The 16,223-nt window shown below is 40.1% G+C and overlaps 1 protein-coding gene across 3 annotated transcripts in view; it reads left to right on the top strand.

Annotated features, from left to right (window-relative positions):
• Positions 1-13,747, top strand: part of HERC2 (HECT and RLD domain containing E3 ubiquitin protein ligase 2) — a 331,520-nt gene extending 317,773 nt beyond the window's left edge. For all 3 annotated transcript variants that reach the window (XM_073353148.1, XM_073353158.1, XM_073353169.1), the window contains 7 exons: positions 4,102-4,243; positions 5,223-5,417; positions 5,508-5,620; positions 8,964-9,154; positions 11,222-11,327; positions 11,880-12,092; positions 12,756-13,747. In XM_073353148.1, the coding sequence (XP_073209249.1) occupies positions 4,102-4,243; positions 5,223-5,417; positions 5,508-5,620; positions 8,964-9,154; positions 11,222-11,327; positions 11,880-12,092; positions 12,756-13,028 (1,233 nt within the window). In that variant the 3' untranslated portion in view covers positions 13,029-13,747. The remainder of the gene's footprint in view (positions 1-4,101; positions 4,244-5,222; positions 5,418-5,507; positions 5,621-8,963; positions 9,155-11,221; positions 11,328-11,879; positions 12,093-12,755) is intronic.
• The last annotated feature ends 2,476 nt before the right edge of the window (positions 13,748-16,223 follow it).

Here is a 16,223-nt window from a genome sequence, read left to right as displayed (position 1 = left end):
TGTCTACAGCCCCCAATGCTCTAATCTCTCCAAGTCACTTTGTAGCTTGGTTATTTCCTACATTGTCTGATCCCTGCAATTTAATAGGATTGAATTTACACCAGAGAGCTTCCAGATCTAGTATACAAGGCAGCATTTTGGGATACAAAGTTGTGCACTTCCTTTTTAGTAGGTTTAAACACTTTGTAGTTGGTGCAAAGGGCATGGAGTAGTGGTGGTAATCAAAACTTGTGGGGTGGACTACAACTATCAAGACGTCTTGTGCTTGACAGTGTGACAAGCACATGTAAGGACCATCTCATGTAAATCCCAAGGAGTTGCATAATATCAAGAGACATTGATAGATTCTGATGTCTGTATACCCCTACATTGTCACGTGAGCAAAATCAAGATAAACTCATATGACTGAAGCGCATTTTAAAATGCCCTCAAGTATACTTAGGGAACAGGATATTAAACTCTTGTCCTTTCTTGAGTATCACATGTGGTCACATTGAGGGATGTGGTTATTATGAGAGGATTCTTCCCCCACGTCATTGACGTTGAAAAATGTAATGCCAAGCCTTAGGCCAGACAGGCCTTTTCCGCAAATATTTCTGTAACATTGAATAGTAAAGTACTCTTTCACTTAAACTGACAAGAACTAAAACTTATATAGTCCTTTTGCTTTTTTCCCTTTCATGTTATGGTACATAATGCAGAAAGTTGGAAATCTACCTTTTTATGGAATTAGATCAGCCAAATTAATTTTTTGAAAATTGCAATGATCTGGCACTTTTGTTAATGACCAGAACTATATTCTGCTTTGTTTATACTCCACTGCCTGCTACCTCTTCACATCAGGGATTTCTCTATAAATATTTAAAGGCTTTTTGCTAGCCCATCTCTTCTGACATAATTCTATGTAATATAAAGAGCGTGCTGCAGCTTTGAATTTTTTTTGAGAAGCTTGACTAAGAGCATCTTCATTTTAGCTTCCTTCTAATTGTGTTTACTTCATATACTCTCAAATTACCTTTCAGTAGTACAGTTTCCTCATATCTATAACTTAAATAAGTAAGGTCCTATTTGAATCATGGGATAATTATCCAAAAATTGCAGCTGAGTTGTGGACAAGCCATGGAAAATCATGGAAAAGTAATAGACCTTATTATTTGCAGTTATAAGGTCCATTATTACATTTCCATGATTTTTCCCTGTTGGTCACGTGGGGCTGACAGTGGCGGCCTGGGACTGAGAGCGGGGCCCCCTACTGTTGGCCTTCCCGGGCAGCCAAGGCCCCCACTCTCAAAATTGCAGTGGAAGCCTAATAATTGCAGCATTCACAGTTTCCACAATATTATGAATTAAGAAGGGCTTTATAGAGGAGACAGTAGTGTCTAAGATGTTTGGGTCCTCATGCCTGTTATTTCCATTGTGGAGTAGGTTAATGAAAACAGGATTTTCCCCTGTCCTTCCATTCTTCGTTGAACTTGGATCCTTAAACCCAATCCCACCTGAAACAAACTGGTAGCTGCCGGGTACCACTTTGTGTCAGGAATAGAAGCATTATTCTAGCCCAGAGGTGTCATAGATGTGAAGGCTAGAAAGGACCATTATCTAGTCTGAACTCCTGCATAACACCGGCCATAGAACCTCACCCAGTAACTTCTCCATCAAGCCCATAACTTCTGTTGGAGTTCTTTTAGAAACATCTAGTCTTGATTTAAGGACTTCAAGTGATGTAGTTTCCATCATGTTACCCTAGGTAAGTTCTAATAGTTAATTACCCTCACTGTTAAAAATGTACACCTTATTTCCCATCTGATTTTTTTTAGCACCCAACCATTGGCCGTAGTTATTTCTTTTTCTGCTAGATAAAGAGCCATCTATTATCAGAAATCTCTTCCCCATATAAGTACTTGTAGTTTGTGATCAAGTCACTTCTTAACCTTCTCTTGGATAAACTAAATTGATTGAGCTGCTTTAGTCTCTATCAGATATGTTTACCAGACCTTAAATAATTTTTCAGCATCCTTTTTGAAGTCTGGTCTTACTGATGTGTTCAGTGTAAAAGTGATTTGAAGGAGGTCCATGTTTACTTATTGTCCCTGGGTTGGGATATAAATTAAGGACTTCCCTCAATTCATACCTAATCTCCCACAGATATGACTGGAAAGTTTGGCATCACTGCACTTCTATTTATTATTTATTTGTTCAATCCCTTATTGTCAGTGTCACTGATGAGAACCCTCTCCCCCTTTTAGGCTGCCACTTCTTCTGGTCTTGGTTCTCTTTTCCCTTTTCTGTTTCTGTTCTCTCCTTGTGAGTCTCCTGTTTTTCCCCCCCCATTTTCTTCCCTTCAGCAACACCCAATTCCCATGCTTAATTCCTCTCTTGTTCCTAAAATGATCATTAATAGTTAAGGTTAACACTGCAGTGGGGCATTGTCGTCCTTTCTCGTTTAAATGAAATTAATAGGGAACAGGGCATTTCTCCCTCTGAGTCCTTGTTTCAGGCTTTCTGCAGATCAATTTACACTCAGTTCATGTTTAAAAGATTATCTCTGCAGAAGGCTAGAAAAAGTATTATTTTTTAAATGAAAGTTGAAATTTTCACAATCTGAGGTTTGCAAGGCTGCATATAAATAAATCATGAGAGCTGGATCCATCCCTATTCTAGTGTTTTCCCTAAAACATTCATAAATGCTACATATTCCTAAATGATCTGGAAAAAGTGGTAAACGGTGAGATGGCAAAGTTTGCAGATGATACAAAATTATTCAAGATAATTAAGTCCGAACCTGACTGCAAAGAGTTACAAAGGCATCTCACAAAACTGGTAACCAGGCAACAAAATGGCAGATGAAATTCAGTGTTGTCCATTATTTTGCATTTGATGCTTGGAAACATAGTCTTAACTATACAAACAAAATGGTGTGGTTTAAATTAACTGTTCCACTCAGGAAACAGATCTTGGAGTCATTGTGGATAGTTCTCTGAAAACATCCCCTTAATGTGCAGCAGCAATCAAAAAAGCTAAGTTTAGGAACCATTAGGAAAGTAATAGATAAGACAGAAAATGTAATGCCACTATATAAATCCATGGTATGCCCACATGTTGAATACTGTGTGCAGTTCTGGTTGCCCCATCTCAAAAAAGATGTATTAGAATTGGAAAAGTACAAAGAAAGGCAAGAAAAACTGTTAGGGATCTGGAACAGCTTGCATATGGGAAGGAATTAAGAAGTCTGGGACTGGTCAGCTTAGAAAGGAGGTGACTGCGGTGGGATGTGACAGACGGCTATAAAATCATGAATGGCATGAACAAAGTGAAAAGAACATAACACAAGAACCAAGGGTCACCGAGTGAAATTAATAGGCAGAGGGTTTAAAACAAACCTAAGAAAGTACTTCTTCACATAACACCCAGTCAACCTGCGGAATTCATTGCCAGGAGATATTGTGAAGTATAACTGGGTTCAAAAAAGCATTAGATACGTTCATGGAGGATAGGTCCATTAATGGCTATTAACCAAGATAGTCAGGGATGCACTCCTGTGCTGTGGGTGTCAGTAAACATTTTACTACTAGAAGCTGGTATTGGACTTGATAAATTGCCCTGTACTGTTCATTCCTTGTGAAGCATCTGACACCCGCCACTGTCGGAAGACAGGATACTGGGCTAGCTGAACCGTTGGTCTGATCCAATATGGTCATTATGTTCATTCTTCCCCCGTTGCCTCACATTTGCTCTGGGTGATGGATCAGAAGGGCTGAGGTGGGGAAATGTCTTGGTAGGTGGTGATAAGTGGAAATTTAGACTGATTCTGTCTACTTGTGCCTGGGGGAGGGTGGGGCAGTTGGAAGAGAATGTATGGTAGTAAGAGCCTGGCAGGAAGGGGAGATTACATCTCTAAAAAACCATGGACCATTTGAAATTGAACTTTGGACCATTAGTGTATATTTCAAATTTAGCCTGTGTAAATTCCTTGGCATAGGTACAGAGTCTTGTGTGAGTATAGTGCCAAGCATGTCAACAATATTCAATAAACTTTGTTATGGTCTGATGTAACACAGTGTGGTACAGCCACATTATAACGTGCACTTGTTCACTTGTTAGGTAAAGCGTTCTAGAAGTAAAGGTGGATTGGCTGGTCCTGATGGTACAAAGTCAGTGTTTGGTCAAATGTGTGCTAAAATGAGTTCCTTCAGTCCAGACAGTCTTCTCCTACCTCATCGTGTTTGGAAAGTAAAGTTTGTTGGTAAGAATTACTTTTTTTCTCAACCCTACTTCCCCCATAACCATATTCTTTTATTCCTTTTTGGGGGTAGGGGGTGGTATTCTAGCGGGGGGGGGGAGGGGAAGGGGAGGGGGGAGAAAATACTTAAAATGTTGAGCAGTGCAAAGGCCATTTTCCAAGAAATTCAGGCCCCATGTTTAGGTTTTGTTAAACCTAGTATCAGTAGAAATATTTCCATCATTGTAATCTTAAATTCCAAAGATAATGCATTTTAAAAATCAAATATTCTCAAAGATGCAGATTTCTAACCCAAATGTAAGTCTGAAATTGAACCTGACTAGTTAATTTTCGCTGAAGTCACAATTTGCATTTCATTTTAATGGTAAAAAGTAAACTAGATTAGGATGTTGCTAATAAACTTCCAATCTGTGGCTATATTGACATTTTTAGAACTGTATCAAAGTGAAAGACTAATGTTTTAAAATATTCCCTAAGAACCTTATGTTCATTGAACCTTTTATTTTTCCTGCCATCCTCCTGCTTCCTTATTTTGCCCAGTGGTGGCACAGTAATAATACCTGGTACCTTTAAGAGAGAATACAGTTTAACCAGGAGCTTAAAAATATCACAATATAATTTAAATAGGATTAATTGAAACTGCACTCTTAATCAAGGTCATGTTGATTAAGCAAAGTAATTTTTGTTTCTTTTTGTAGTTCTTAAATGCTAACTTTGCAAATGTTTTAAAATGTCTGGCCGTTTATGGTAACGCTTATACAAGGTTGTAAAATAATCATGTCTGTCAAGGAGGAAATTATATTATAGAACCAAAATTTAAAATGCATTAAATTATTTTATCAATATGAGAATGTAGCTTTTAAATACAATTTTTCTATTTATCCATCGCAAAGGAGAAATATTAATAAATTTAATTCAGGACCACATTTGGAAACATTCTTGAAATGATCTGCATGTTTAAACCGACTTTTGTTTTCACAAGGCGAGTCTGTGGATGACTGTGGTGGAGGTTACAGTGAATCAATAGCAGAAATGTGTGAAGAGCTCCAGAATGGGCTTACCCCTCTCCTCATTGTGACCCCGAATGGAAGAGATGAATCTGGAGCAAATAGAGATTGCTTCCTGTTAAACCCTGCTGCCAAGTCTCTCTTACATATGAACATGTTTCGTTTTCTGGGTAAATTTCTTAGCAGCACTGTAATAATTTTACCAAATCTTTGAGCATGTGAAGTGTGTAGTATTTAAAAAATATTTTTTACATGTCCAGGTGTGCTGCTGGGCATTGCTATCAGAACTGGCAGCCCTCTAAGCCTAAATCTGGCAGAACCAGTATGGAAACAGCTGGCAGGGATGAACCTAACAATTGCTGATCTCAGTGAGGTAAGTATGCAGTTTTTGATCATAGATCTAAGGACATGTCTACCTTATGGGGACTGTTCCAGCACAGCTATGGTACTGTAGCTATCCCAACATGTACCTGCCATATAGATGCAGTGTGTACATTGTTGTCATAAATATAAAGGGAAGGGTAAATCCCTTTAAAATCCCTCCTGGCCAGAGGAAAAATCCTCTCACCTGTAAAGGGTTAAGAAGCTAAAGGTAACCTCGCTGGCACCTGACCAAAATGACCAATGAGGAGACAAGATACTTTCAAAAGCTGGGAGGAGGGAGAGAAACAAAGGGTCTGTGTCTCTGTCTGTCGGTATTCTGCTTTTGCTGGGGATAGACCAGGAATGGAGTCTTAGAACTTTTAGTAAGTAATCTAGCTAGGTATGTGTTAGATTATGATTTCTTTAAATGGCTGAGAAAAGAATTGTGCTGAATAGAATGACTATTTCTGTTTGTGTGTCTTTTTTGTAACTTAAGGTTTTGCCTAGAGGGATTCTCTTATGTTTTGAATCTAATTACCCCGTAAGGTACCTACCATCCTGATTTTACAGAGGTGATTCCTTTACCTCTGTTTACTTCTATTTCTATTAAAAGTCTTCTTGTAAGAAAATTGAATGCTTTTTCATTGTTCTCAGATCCAAGGGTTTAGGTCTGTGGTCACCTATGCAAATTGGTGAGGATTTTTACCAAACCTTTCCCAGGAAGTGGGGTGCAAGGGTTGGGAGGATTTTGGGGGGAAAGACGTGTCCCAACTAAGTTTCCCAGTAAACCCAGTTAGAGTTTGGTGGTGGCAGTGGATATTCCAAGGACAAATGATAAAATTAATTTTTACCTTGGGGAAGTTTTAACCTAAGCTGGTAAAAGTAAGCTTAGGAGGTTTTCATGCAGGTCCCCACATCTGTACCCTAGAGTTCAGAGTGGGGGAGGAACCTTGAAAGTTTTTGATCATAGATCTAAGGACATGTCTACCTTATGGGGACTGTTCCAGCACAGCTATGGTGCTGTAGCTATCCCAACATGTACCTGCCGTATAGATGCAGCGTGTACATTGTCATAAGGGATTTTTCCTGAACTATAGTTGCTACATTGACAGAAGCATTTTTCCGCCGATCTGGCTGTGTTTACTGTGGGGGTTAGGTCGACAATAGCCATGTTGCTCAGGGGTTTGAATTTTTTTACACTCCTTAGTGATGTACCTTCGTGTCCTTAATTTTAAAGTGTTGACTAGGTCTAATTTACAGAAAGTGAGAGAGAGCTGTAGATGGAGGTTGAATTTTGACTAACCTTTTTATCTTTGAGCCAGTGTAAAGCTCTGTTTTGTCCTTAAAGTTAGAAATTTAAATAAATTGAAGTCTTATGAAAAGAGTTAGGCTTCACTGTGTTCTCTAATTCAAACAATTAGTTTGTCATAAGCGATCACAAAGGGAAATGAGAAACTGGTTGCTTAAAGGGGACTTTCTAGTAAAGATGGATAAAAATTGTACACACACCGCTCCTGAATTGTTTGGGATGGACTTCTAGGACAAGAAGTTGTGTGGTGTAAGGGATGGTCTTTTATGCAGTTTAATTGTATTGCTACCCTTATAGTAAAAGCTAATCTCCAGAGGTACACTTCTGTATATTTCTGCTCTTGAGTTTATGCATCTAGGAGACCAGGCAGGAACCTCCACAGCTTTGAACATTTAAAATTTTAGAGATGCTCTTATGAGAGGCAGTGGCCCAGTCAGCAGAACGCTGGACTGGACTCTGAGTCAGGAGACATTTCAAGCTTTGCCACTGGCCTGATGGTGACCTTGGGCAAGTTACATCATCTTTCTGTGTCTGTTTCCCCATCTGTAACATGAGGATAATGATACTGACCTCTTTTATAAAGCACCATGAGATCTACAGACAAATAGCACTATATAAGAGCTAGACACTTTTATTAGGATCTTTGTTACAAGAGCAGTTCCTTTCCAGCTGCAGTCAGCAGAGAAGTTTTGTAAGGGCCATATTATCTCAGCTCACAGCAGTGCTTAACTTCACAACACCTCATTCATATGTTTTCCCAGGTTCTTACCTGTCTCTTGAGTCAGTTTTTTACTGTTAAAAAAGATTTTTTTTTCTTTCACTGATATGCTTTGAAGATGCCTGTAGTATTGTATGAATATTAGATGTTCTCTGTTTGCCTGATTGTTTTTATGTTTGCTGTATGGTTACAAGGAGTTAATTGCAACAGGAATGGTAGACCTTTAGTTACCAGTCCTTAGAAGGACAATGCAGGTGGTTAACTGGCTGGCTGGCTCTATTGGGGAAAGGTTCTAGCATGTAACCCTAGGGGAACTTTCAAGATGGAAAACTGAAACAAAGAACTTTAGAGCAGATTAAAAAACCTGAGCCCCTGAGCTTGAAGGTGTAGTGGGCATACACACAGTGGAACTGCAGGAGTTGCAGACTGTCCTTCTCACTCTGAGGTTGAGGTACCTGACATAAGACATGCCTGCCTAAATTTGAGGTTAGACATGTAGACAATTTCTGTTACTATCCCTTAGTTTTTGTTATGATTTTATTTCTGAGGTTGAGATTTGTTCTGAAAGGGCTGTTTTGGATCACTGTTTTCATACTGGTCACAGGAAAGTATTGCAGGTCTCAAACAGCAGTCAGGCCTGCTGAGGAATCATGGTTTACACAGGGGTACTTTACTTCACGACCCAGTCTGAGAGTGGGAGAACTATAGGATTCCCAATTCTGCCCCAGGGAAGTGAAGTGCAGGCATGACATCTGGAAGAGTTGCACTCAGAGATAGGAGGGGTCAATGCTGCAGCGAGCCCGAACTGTGACAATAGTGGTCCTGCTTTGTGCATATTGTTTGTTGTTGTTGCTTCTGGAATGTATTCTCCTTTTTCTTATCTGTGTCAGGTTGTTTGATGTTTACTGCTCTGAGAATTCACTTAATGTATTGATCCATGCTCTTGCCAAACAGGACTCCTGTGAGATGTTGCAATGTTCTTTTGAGAACAAGAGAATAGTCCATGTGAGGCACCTGTAAATCCAGTCTCAGTGGTGGTCTGGTTTCTTGGCAGATACTTTTTCCTTTCCCTTTCTGTTGCGGGAGGGGGTGGGGTCACCTGGACCACAGAAACCGATGGAGTTTCATGCAGAATACCGTGCTACTCTGTTACTTAAAAAGCCAGTTGGATGACTGTCTTCATGTCAATTATTAATTCTGGGTAGTTTGTGTGACTAGTCCCCTTTGTCCTATTGTGAAAAATATTCCTGTGCCATATGAAAAGTACACAGAGGTGAAGAATGAGTAACTTCAGTTTTAGCTCATGGATTTATTTTCCTTTGAAAGGTTGATAAAGATTTTATTCCTGGGCTTATGTACATTCGAGACAACGAAGCTACTTCTGAAGAGTTTGAAGCCATGAGCCTTCCCTTCACAGTTCCAAACGCAAGTGGTCAAGACATTCAATTGAGTTCCAAATATACCCATATTACACTGGATAATAGAGCTGAATATGTGAGACTGGCAATAAACTACAGGTTTGTTGAATAACTTCACTAGTTTAGATTTAAAGAAATTGTGGGAACTATAGAAGCGTTGCTTTTATGCAATGCTATGCAATGTAGTGCTCTGGCTTCGTGTATAGTATTAGCCAATCTTTTCCCTGTCATTATAGTGTAAATCAATATCCTTTGAGAAGGAAAAAATGGAATCATTAGGTCAGGCATATTCTTGAGAAAATAAGGGGGGATTAATTCAAGCTCACAGTGGTGGACAAAACTGTCTCTTGTCATCTTGGCTTGCCCAGAGGTTGATCCAGCCTCCTCTGACGTGGGCTTCACAGTAGTTGTCCATGTCTGTCATCTCCAGCCTTGCTTGCTGTAATGTGTTCTACTTGGGCTTATCCTTAAAGTCCTCTCAGAATTTCCAGTTAATGGAGACTGTCATTAGTCTCCTTTTAATGTGGAGCAGAACCATAAGAGCCTGCTACATCTGGACTCCAATCTTTCCCTTGGCTTTCTATTCAGTTTTAGATGCAAAACTGAAACAGCAAGTTTTGCCTCTGGCAATTGACTTGAGACTTCAGTTGTTTTAAAATATAATTTTAAAACGTATCTTCTAAGAGACAACCTATCTAAATTCTCAATCACTGAGGGACAACCTACACTCATTCCTATATTTGCTTTCTACAACCAATTCTCTGTATAATTTTTCATGAGTGATGTATCCGAATATTTGGATGCTAATATCTAAACTATATCATTAAATATATTAATCTTCTTTGGGTTATTGCTGATTATGTACTATAGGTATTGTATTACTTTTAAACAAATCTTTGTACTTTTGGATAATTCAAGCACTATACCCGAATGTACAGACGCTCTTTTCTTAACGTATGTATTATATCATTTTAACATTAGCTTTAGTAAAAATTTTATCCTCCCTTTTCAATCCTTGCCTAATGCCATCTAACCATCACATGTCAGGCAGATATACTCCAATTCGGCTGAGATGTGGTTTAGTTCAAGATAAGAGTGTGGGTTGGAAAGGTGGCTTTGTGACCCCGTATTTGGGGGATGGTCTGATTTTTACCTTGCTTACCCATGGCTCACAAAGGGCTTTTCTGACTGCCAGAGTTTGCCAGGAATAGGAATACTGCATCACTCTCCCCACTTTGAGTAAAAACAGCCTTGACTGTTATCTTCTGCTCCACCCTCATCTTTGTGCTCGTCTGTTCCTCCATATAATTAGATTGTCAACTCTTTGGGGCAGAAATGGTCATTTCATTATATACGTACACGGGGCTTTTAGCCAAAGTTTTGCAAAAATTAGGTCCATTTTGCTGGAGATTGCATGGGATCTTGCACATGAAATCATAATTAAAGATGGAGTATTAGCAACTAGTTTTTAATATAGTGTAATCCTTTAATATAGGATAACTTGCGCAACTTTCATTTTAGTTGTTAATCTGACAGTAATTACATCCAAGTTCACCAAATTTTGAACCTCCTAAATTGGACAAGAGCATAGAAGAAAAATCTTTAACGAGAACGGAGAAAGTTTAAGCTTTTTTAATGTGAAGACAGCTTAGTCATTTTATAACTGGCATTCCCACATACTTTCATACTTCATGTGCAGCTAAAAGGGATTCCAAAAATGGTGAAATTCTTTCCTGCCTAGAAAACATTAAGAAAATCCCAACCTTATTTTAAAAACTAAGGCCCAATTTTTAACCCTGAGTTAGGCTCCTGAATCCATATGTAGACACATAAATAAGTGCTCTAATCTTCAGCAGCACTGAGCAGCCAGAATCTTGAAGTCAGTGGAGCTGGAGGTGCTCTGCACTTCTTAAACTGAGGCCACTTTTAATTAAATAGCTGTATTTGCATTTAGGAGCCTAACTGGGTATCCCAGGATATGAAAGTGTTGTTGTCCCAAATGCTTATTGATTAGTATAAATGAGGCAACAAATTGGCATAATTAAGAAATGATTTTTGGACTGTAATTTTAATTCACAATGCAATGCTTAATTTTAATGCACAAGGCTCAAATGATCACGATAAGTGTTCACTGAAACTTATTTCCGCTGAAATGTCTTTCTACAGGCTTCATGAATTTGATGAACAAGTTGCAGCAGTTCGGGAAGGGATGGCCCGGGTTGTTCCTGTTCCTCTTCTTTCCCTCTTTACGGGATATGAACTGGAAACAATGGTATAGGTTTTCACATTCGCTACTTCTGCTGGATTGATGATGTAAAATTAGGCCATTTACTTGAGTCTTACTGATCCAACTCTCATGTTTTAGCTCTAGTAAAAACATGCAGTCTAATTATAGTAGATTGCATGTAGTTTGTAGGTGAAGGAGAGGAGTAGCAAATATTTATATAGTTGTCCGATCATACTTTCACAAGAATTACTTTTTATGCAGTTGGGCAGTGTGATGTAATAGATTAAGTGTGGAGCTAAGAACCAGGAACTGCTGAAATCTGACATTTGACTTGGAAGGAGATCATTGAAAGAGTTGTTGAGGGCTAATTCAATTTTGTACAGCACTTCAAAGATGTAAAGTGTTAAGTTTAGTCATTGTCCCTGATGCTAAGCTTCACTGTTTGAAGGAGTTAATGGACCATAACTAGTAGATGTTTGGAATGTTCATTTTGTCATTGAAAAAGCTAATTAAACTTTTTGACGGAAAGAAGGGAACAAATTGCTTTTGACCGATTTCTGATCAGTTCTTTTTCTTGTCTTCATGTTTTAATTTCAGGTATGTGGAAGCCCAGATATCCCACTTCACCTTCTGAAGTCTGTAGCAACATATAAGGGAATTGAACCTACCGCCTCCTTGATACAGTGGTTCTGGGAGGTGATGGAATCCTTCTCCAATACAGAACGATCTCTCTTCTTACGTTTTGTATGGGGCAGGACAAGGCTACCTAGAACTATTGCAGACTTCAGAGGCCGGGACTTTGTTATTCAGGTAAGGTCAAGAAACCTGCAGGTTGGTAATGAAGGAGTGGTGGCAGACAGGAAAATGTGTTAACTTCACTAAACAAGTTTAATATCAAGTTCACTTTAGTGTTTATAGAGCAATAGAGGATGCAAAATGCATAACTAAGCAACAGACTTTCATTTAAATATTGTCCTTGGTCCAACTCTGGCTATTTCCTGTGATGGGCTATTTATTTATTTATTTATTTTTGAGATCTCCTCCTCCAAACCACCACCTCCTGCCTATTTTGCTTCTGTTGGTGAGTTTCCCTCAGTAGTCGTCACCGTTGATTTTGCTAGTGTTCACTTAAGAGACACATTATCTTATTAAATGTTTCAACTTCATACACTGAAGCTATGTTTTTAGCACTGGAGGATTTTTTTATATTTTACCAGTTACATAGTGAATCTAGCTTGTTCTTTAGTATATACTATTCATTTCTAAGAGCCTCATACTATAGAGAACCATGTTTTTGATTTTGTATGAAGATGTGTTTGACTTAGTTATTATTTTTAAAAGTCTTCTTAACATCAGGGTAAATGTGTGATTTTTTTTTTTTAATTACTTTTTTTTAATCCTAGTCTTATTTTAGTATGTTATGTCCGTGTTGTTGAACAATAAAACTAATGGCTTGTGCATGTTGTCTGACAGGTTTTGGATAAATACAATCCTCCAGACCATTTCCTTCCTGAGTCCTATACATGCTTCTTTCTGCTGAAACTGCCCAGGTATTCTTGTAAGCAGGTACTGGAGGAAAAACTGAAATATGCCATTCATTTCTGCAAGTCCATAGACACTGATGATTATGCCCGGATAGCACTGACAGGAGAGCCAGCTGCTGATGACAGTAGTGATGATTCCGACAATGAAGATGCAGATTCTTTTGCTTCAGACTCCACACAGGATTATTTAACAGGACACTGAAGCAAATAGCATAAGAGACAAATATGTCACAAGCACTGAGGCATGAAACGCCACTAGTAGCATTTGAGCAAAGGAGTACAGAATATGTATAACCAGAGGAATACTAATCTTCTGAACGTTTGTTACTCACAATAGGAATAATGGAGTATAACTTAAGACATCTGCTTAGAATAAATGGCACGGTATGTGGGCATTTAACATTTATTTTAAGAGTTGAGAGTGTCCCCCATAAGACTGCACTACATTTAGAAGCTTTGTGTTTACTAAAGTGTTGTAAATGTTTATATACATATGGTAGTGCAGCATCCAGAAAAAGCAGTGAAACCTTTAAATTGTGGGTGCAATAGATTTTTTTCATAATAAATGTTGTGTTATGTGTAACTTCTTGATTGTATATTGGAAATACTGTGCAACAGCTGATAGTATTATAAATATTTCAATTAACTTTACTAGAAGTTTGTTTATTAAAGAACTTTTTGAACATTAAATTATCAGTATTCCTTGAAATACATCTATAGGGAATTAAACAAAAAAGGTCATTAGGTTCACCACATCCCCTTGTTTGTATATTTTAGCTTATGCATTATGTATCTCAAATCGATACCTTTCTGTGAACAGCATCATAATTCTTATCATGGAAAGTGTATTGTATATAATTAATTTGTGCCATGTATATGCAAAAATTATAATTTCCCTCTAAATAAAACTTCTGTCACAAAGACTTTAGTATGACTTTTTATGGTAATGTATAGAGGGTACGTAGAAGAGAACTGTAAAATGGTTTAAATCTTTAAGGCTGTATCTATGCTAAGTTCTTTTTCTGCAGCCCAGTGTCACAACCCATTGGCCCACTCCCTCAGGGGGTCCCCTGGGGAGATAGACCAGCATTGTATGTTGCTAACGCTGTGGCAGGCATCACAAGGCATTTGGGGAAGGGTGAAAGGTGTGAGTGTGGAGTGAAAGATTCCTTTGCAGGTTACGAGAGGCCGTAGAGGGAGGAAAGGAGAAGGGAATGGGTTAACTCAACACTCCAGCTAGGTCCGAAGATAAGATGCTGAAGGCCACAGCACACAACCAACTCTCCGCTGCCTGCCAAGAAAGACGGGGGCCTGGATTCCAACCAGGAATGAGAGAGGATTCAGCTGAACAGAACTGCAGGGGCTGCGAAAACTAGTGAGACAGTGAAGGCCAGCGAGGGGGAAAACAATAGCTTTTACATCTCTGAAGCCGGTGTGTTTAGGGAACGCTGAGGAAGCCACGGAAGGCTGGTTTGGACTGGTACAAAGAGCATGGGGGGCAGATGTCCATGAACGAGACGCCCCCAAAAGACCCCAGGACTTAAAACCCTCCTGAGAGCTGAAGCAAATCGGAGATCAACAGCGGACATTAGACGGCCTGTGCACAGGACAGAACTCTCGTCTACCCTTCCCCCTCTTCTTCGTACATTACACCCAGGCTTGGCCAGCCTCGGGTCATGCATGTGTGAGTATGAAAGTGGGTTAGTATGAAAGTGGCCCTAACACTTTCTTTCTTCCTCTGAGTGATGTGGGAGCGTTCCCAGCACTCGCTGCTGTTGTTTTATTAATAAAACTTCAAAACTTAGTCACTTGGTGTGCTCCTTCATCTCCTCCCCTAGTGATACTGCGGCCTCAGCCTGATCACCTGACGCCTCAGGCAGATTGGTAACATAATTCTGTCACGCCAGTACAGTAACTCCTCACTTAAAGTTGTCCTGGTTAACGTTTCATTGTTACATTGCTGATCAATTAGGGAACATGCTCATTTAAAGTTGTGCAATGTTCCACTATTACATTGTTTGGCTGCCTGCTTTCTCCACAGCTGGCAGCCTCCCTACGCCCCCCCCGCCCGGCGCCTGCCGGCAGACCCCACAGATCAGCACCTTCCCCCTCCTCCCCGCCTCCTGCCCGTGGCAATCAGCTGGCTTGTGGTGTTTAGGAGGGAGGGGGGAGGAGCAAGGACTTGGAGCACAGGCTTCCCCTCCCTTCTGAACACCGCAAACCAGCTGATTGCCCCGGGCAGGAGGCAGTGGGGGGAAGAAGGGGGAGCCTGCGTGCTGAGTCCTCACTCCTCCCCCTTCCCTCCTGCCTCCTAAATGCTGCAAGCCAGCTGATTGCCCCAGGCAGGAGGGAGGGGGGAGGAGTGAGGACTCGGCATGCCTCCCCCTTTCCTCCCTGCCTCCTGCCTGCGGCAATTAGCTGGCTTGCCGCGTTCAGAAGGGAGGGGGAGGAGTGAGGATGCAGTGTGCAAAGTAAAGGGGGAGGAGGGGGGAGGGAGAGGAGGCAGGTCAAGGGTGGGAGCTTGGGGAAGGGGTGGAGTGGGTGGGCTGAGGGTTGAGTGATGACGATCCTGACAGGGAATGCAGCTCCAAAGTGATTAGGAAAAAGAAAAGGAATACTTGTGGCACCTTAGAGGCTAACCAATTTATTTGAGCATAAGCTTTCGTGAGCTACATTGTGATGCATCCGATGAAGTGAGCTGTAGCTCACGAAAGCTCATGCTCAAATAAATCGGTTAGTCTCTAAGGTGCCACAAGTACTCATTTTCTTTTTGCAAATACAGACTAACACGGCTGTTACTCTGAAAAGTGATTAGGGGAGTTGGTCATCTAAATGACTTACTATAAAGAAATTTACCAAGAAAAAAAAAAAAGGGAAAGCAAAACAATCTCTAGATGTGTTTTTTCCAGTTCAGAAAGTTCAGCAGGAGGAGCAGCCGGACAATCCATGCTCTTCCACTCTCTGACTCCACCACCTCAACCAAGCTTCATACTCAGCAATGATGACTGTAGTATTAAATTGCTTGTTTAAAATGTATATAATGCCTTTTGTCTGGCAAAAAAAAAAAAATTCCCTGGAACCTAACCCCTCCTATTTACATTAATTCTTATGGGGAAATTGGATTCGCTTAACTTCGTTTCACTTCGTCGCATTTTTCAGGAACATAACTACAATGTTAAGTGAGAAGTTGCTGTATCTCCTACAGTTCTGCTGCACATGGGCTTTTCTCCTCCTCTATGCAGCTTCCATAGATGAGCCAAAGCTGCATTGCCTTGGCGACGTCCTGTTCTCCCACTTGTTGACCGATCATCTGCCTCTGCAGCAGCAGACGGTGGTTCGCTTAGCTCCCATTCTTTTTCTTTTGACTTCATTGCTTTGGGCATTTTTCAGGCAGTTT

Source organism: Lepidochelys kempii, chromosome 1 (assembly GCF_965140265.1).
Source record: "Lepidochelys kempii isolate rLepKem1 chromosome 1, rLepKem1.hap2, whole genome shotgun sequence".
NCBI classification, from domain to species: Eukaryota; Metazoa; Chordata; order Testudines; family Cheloniidae; genus Lepidochelys; species Lepidochelys kempii.
The sequence above is the reverse complement of the archived record's forward strand: the minus strand, read 5'-3'. Positions and strand labels throughout refer to the sequence as shown.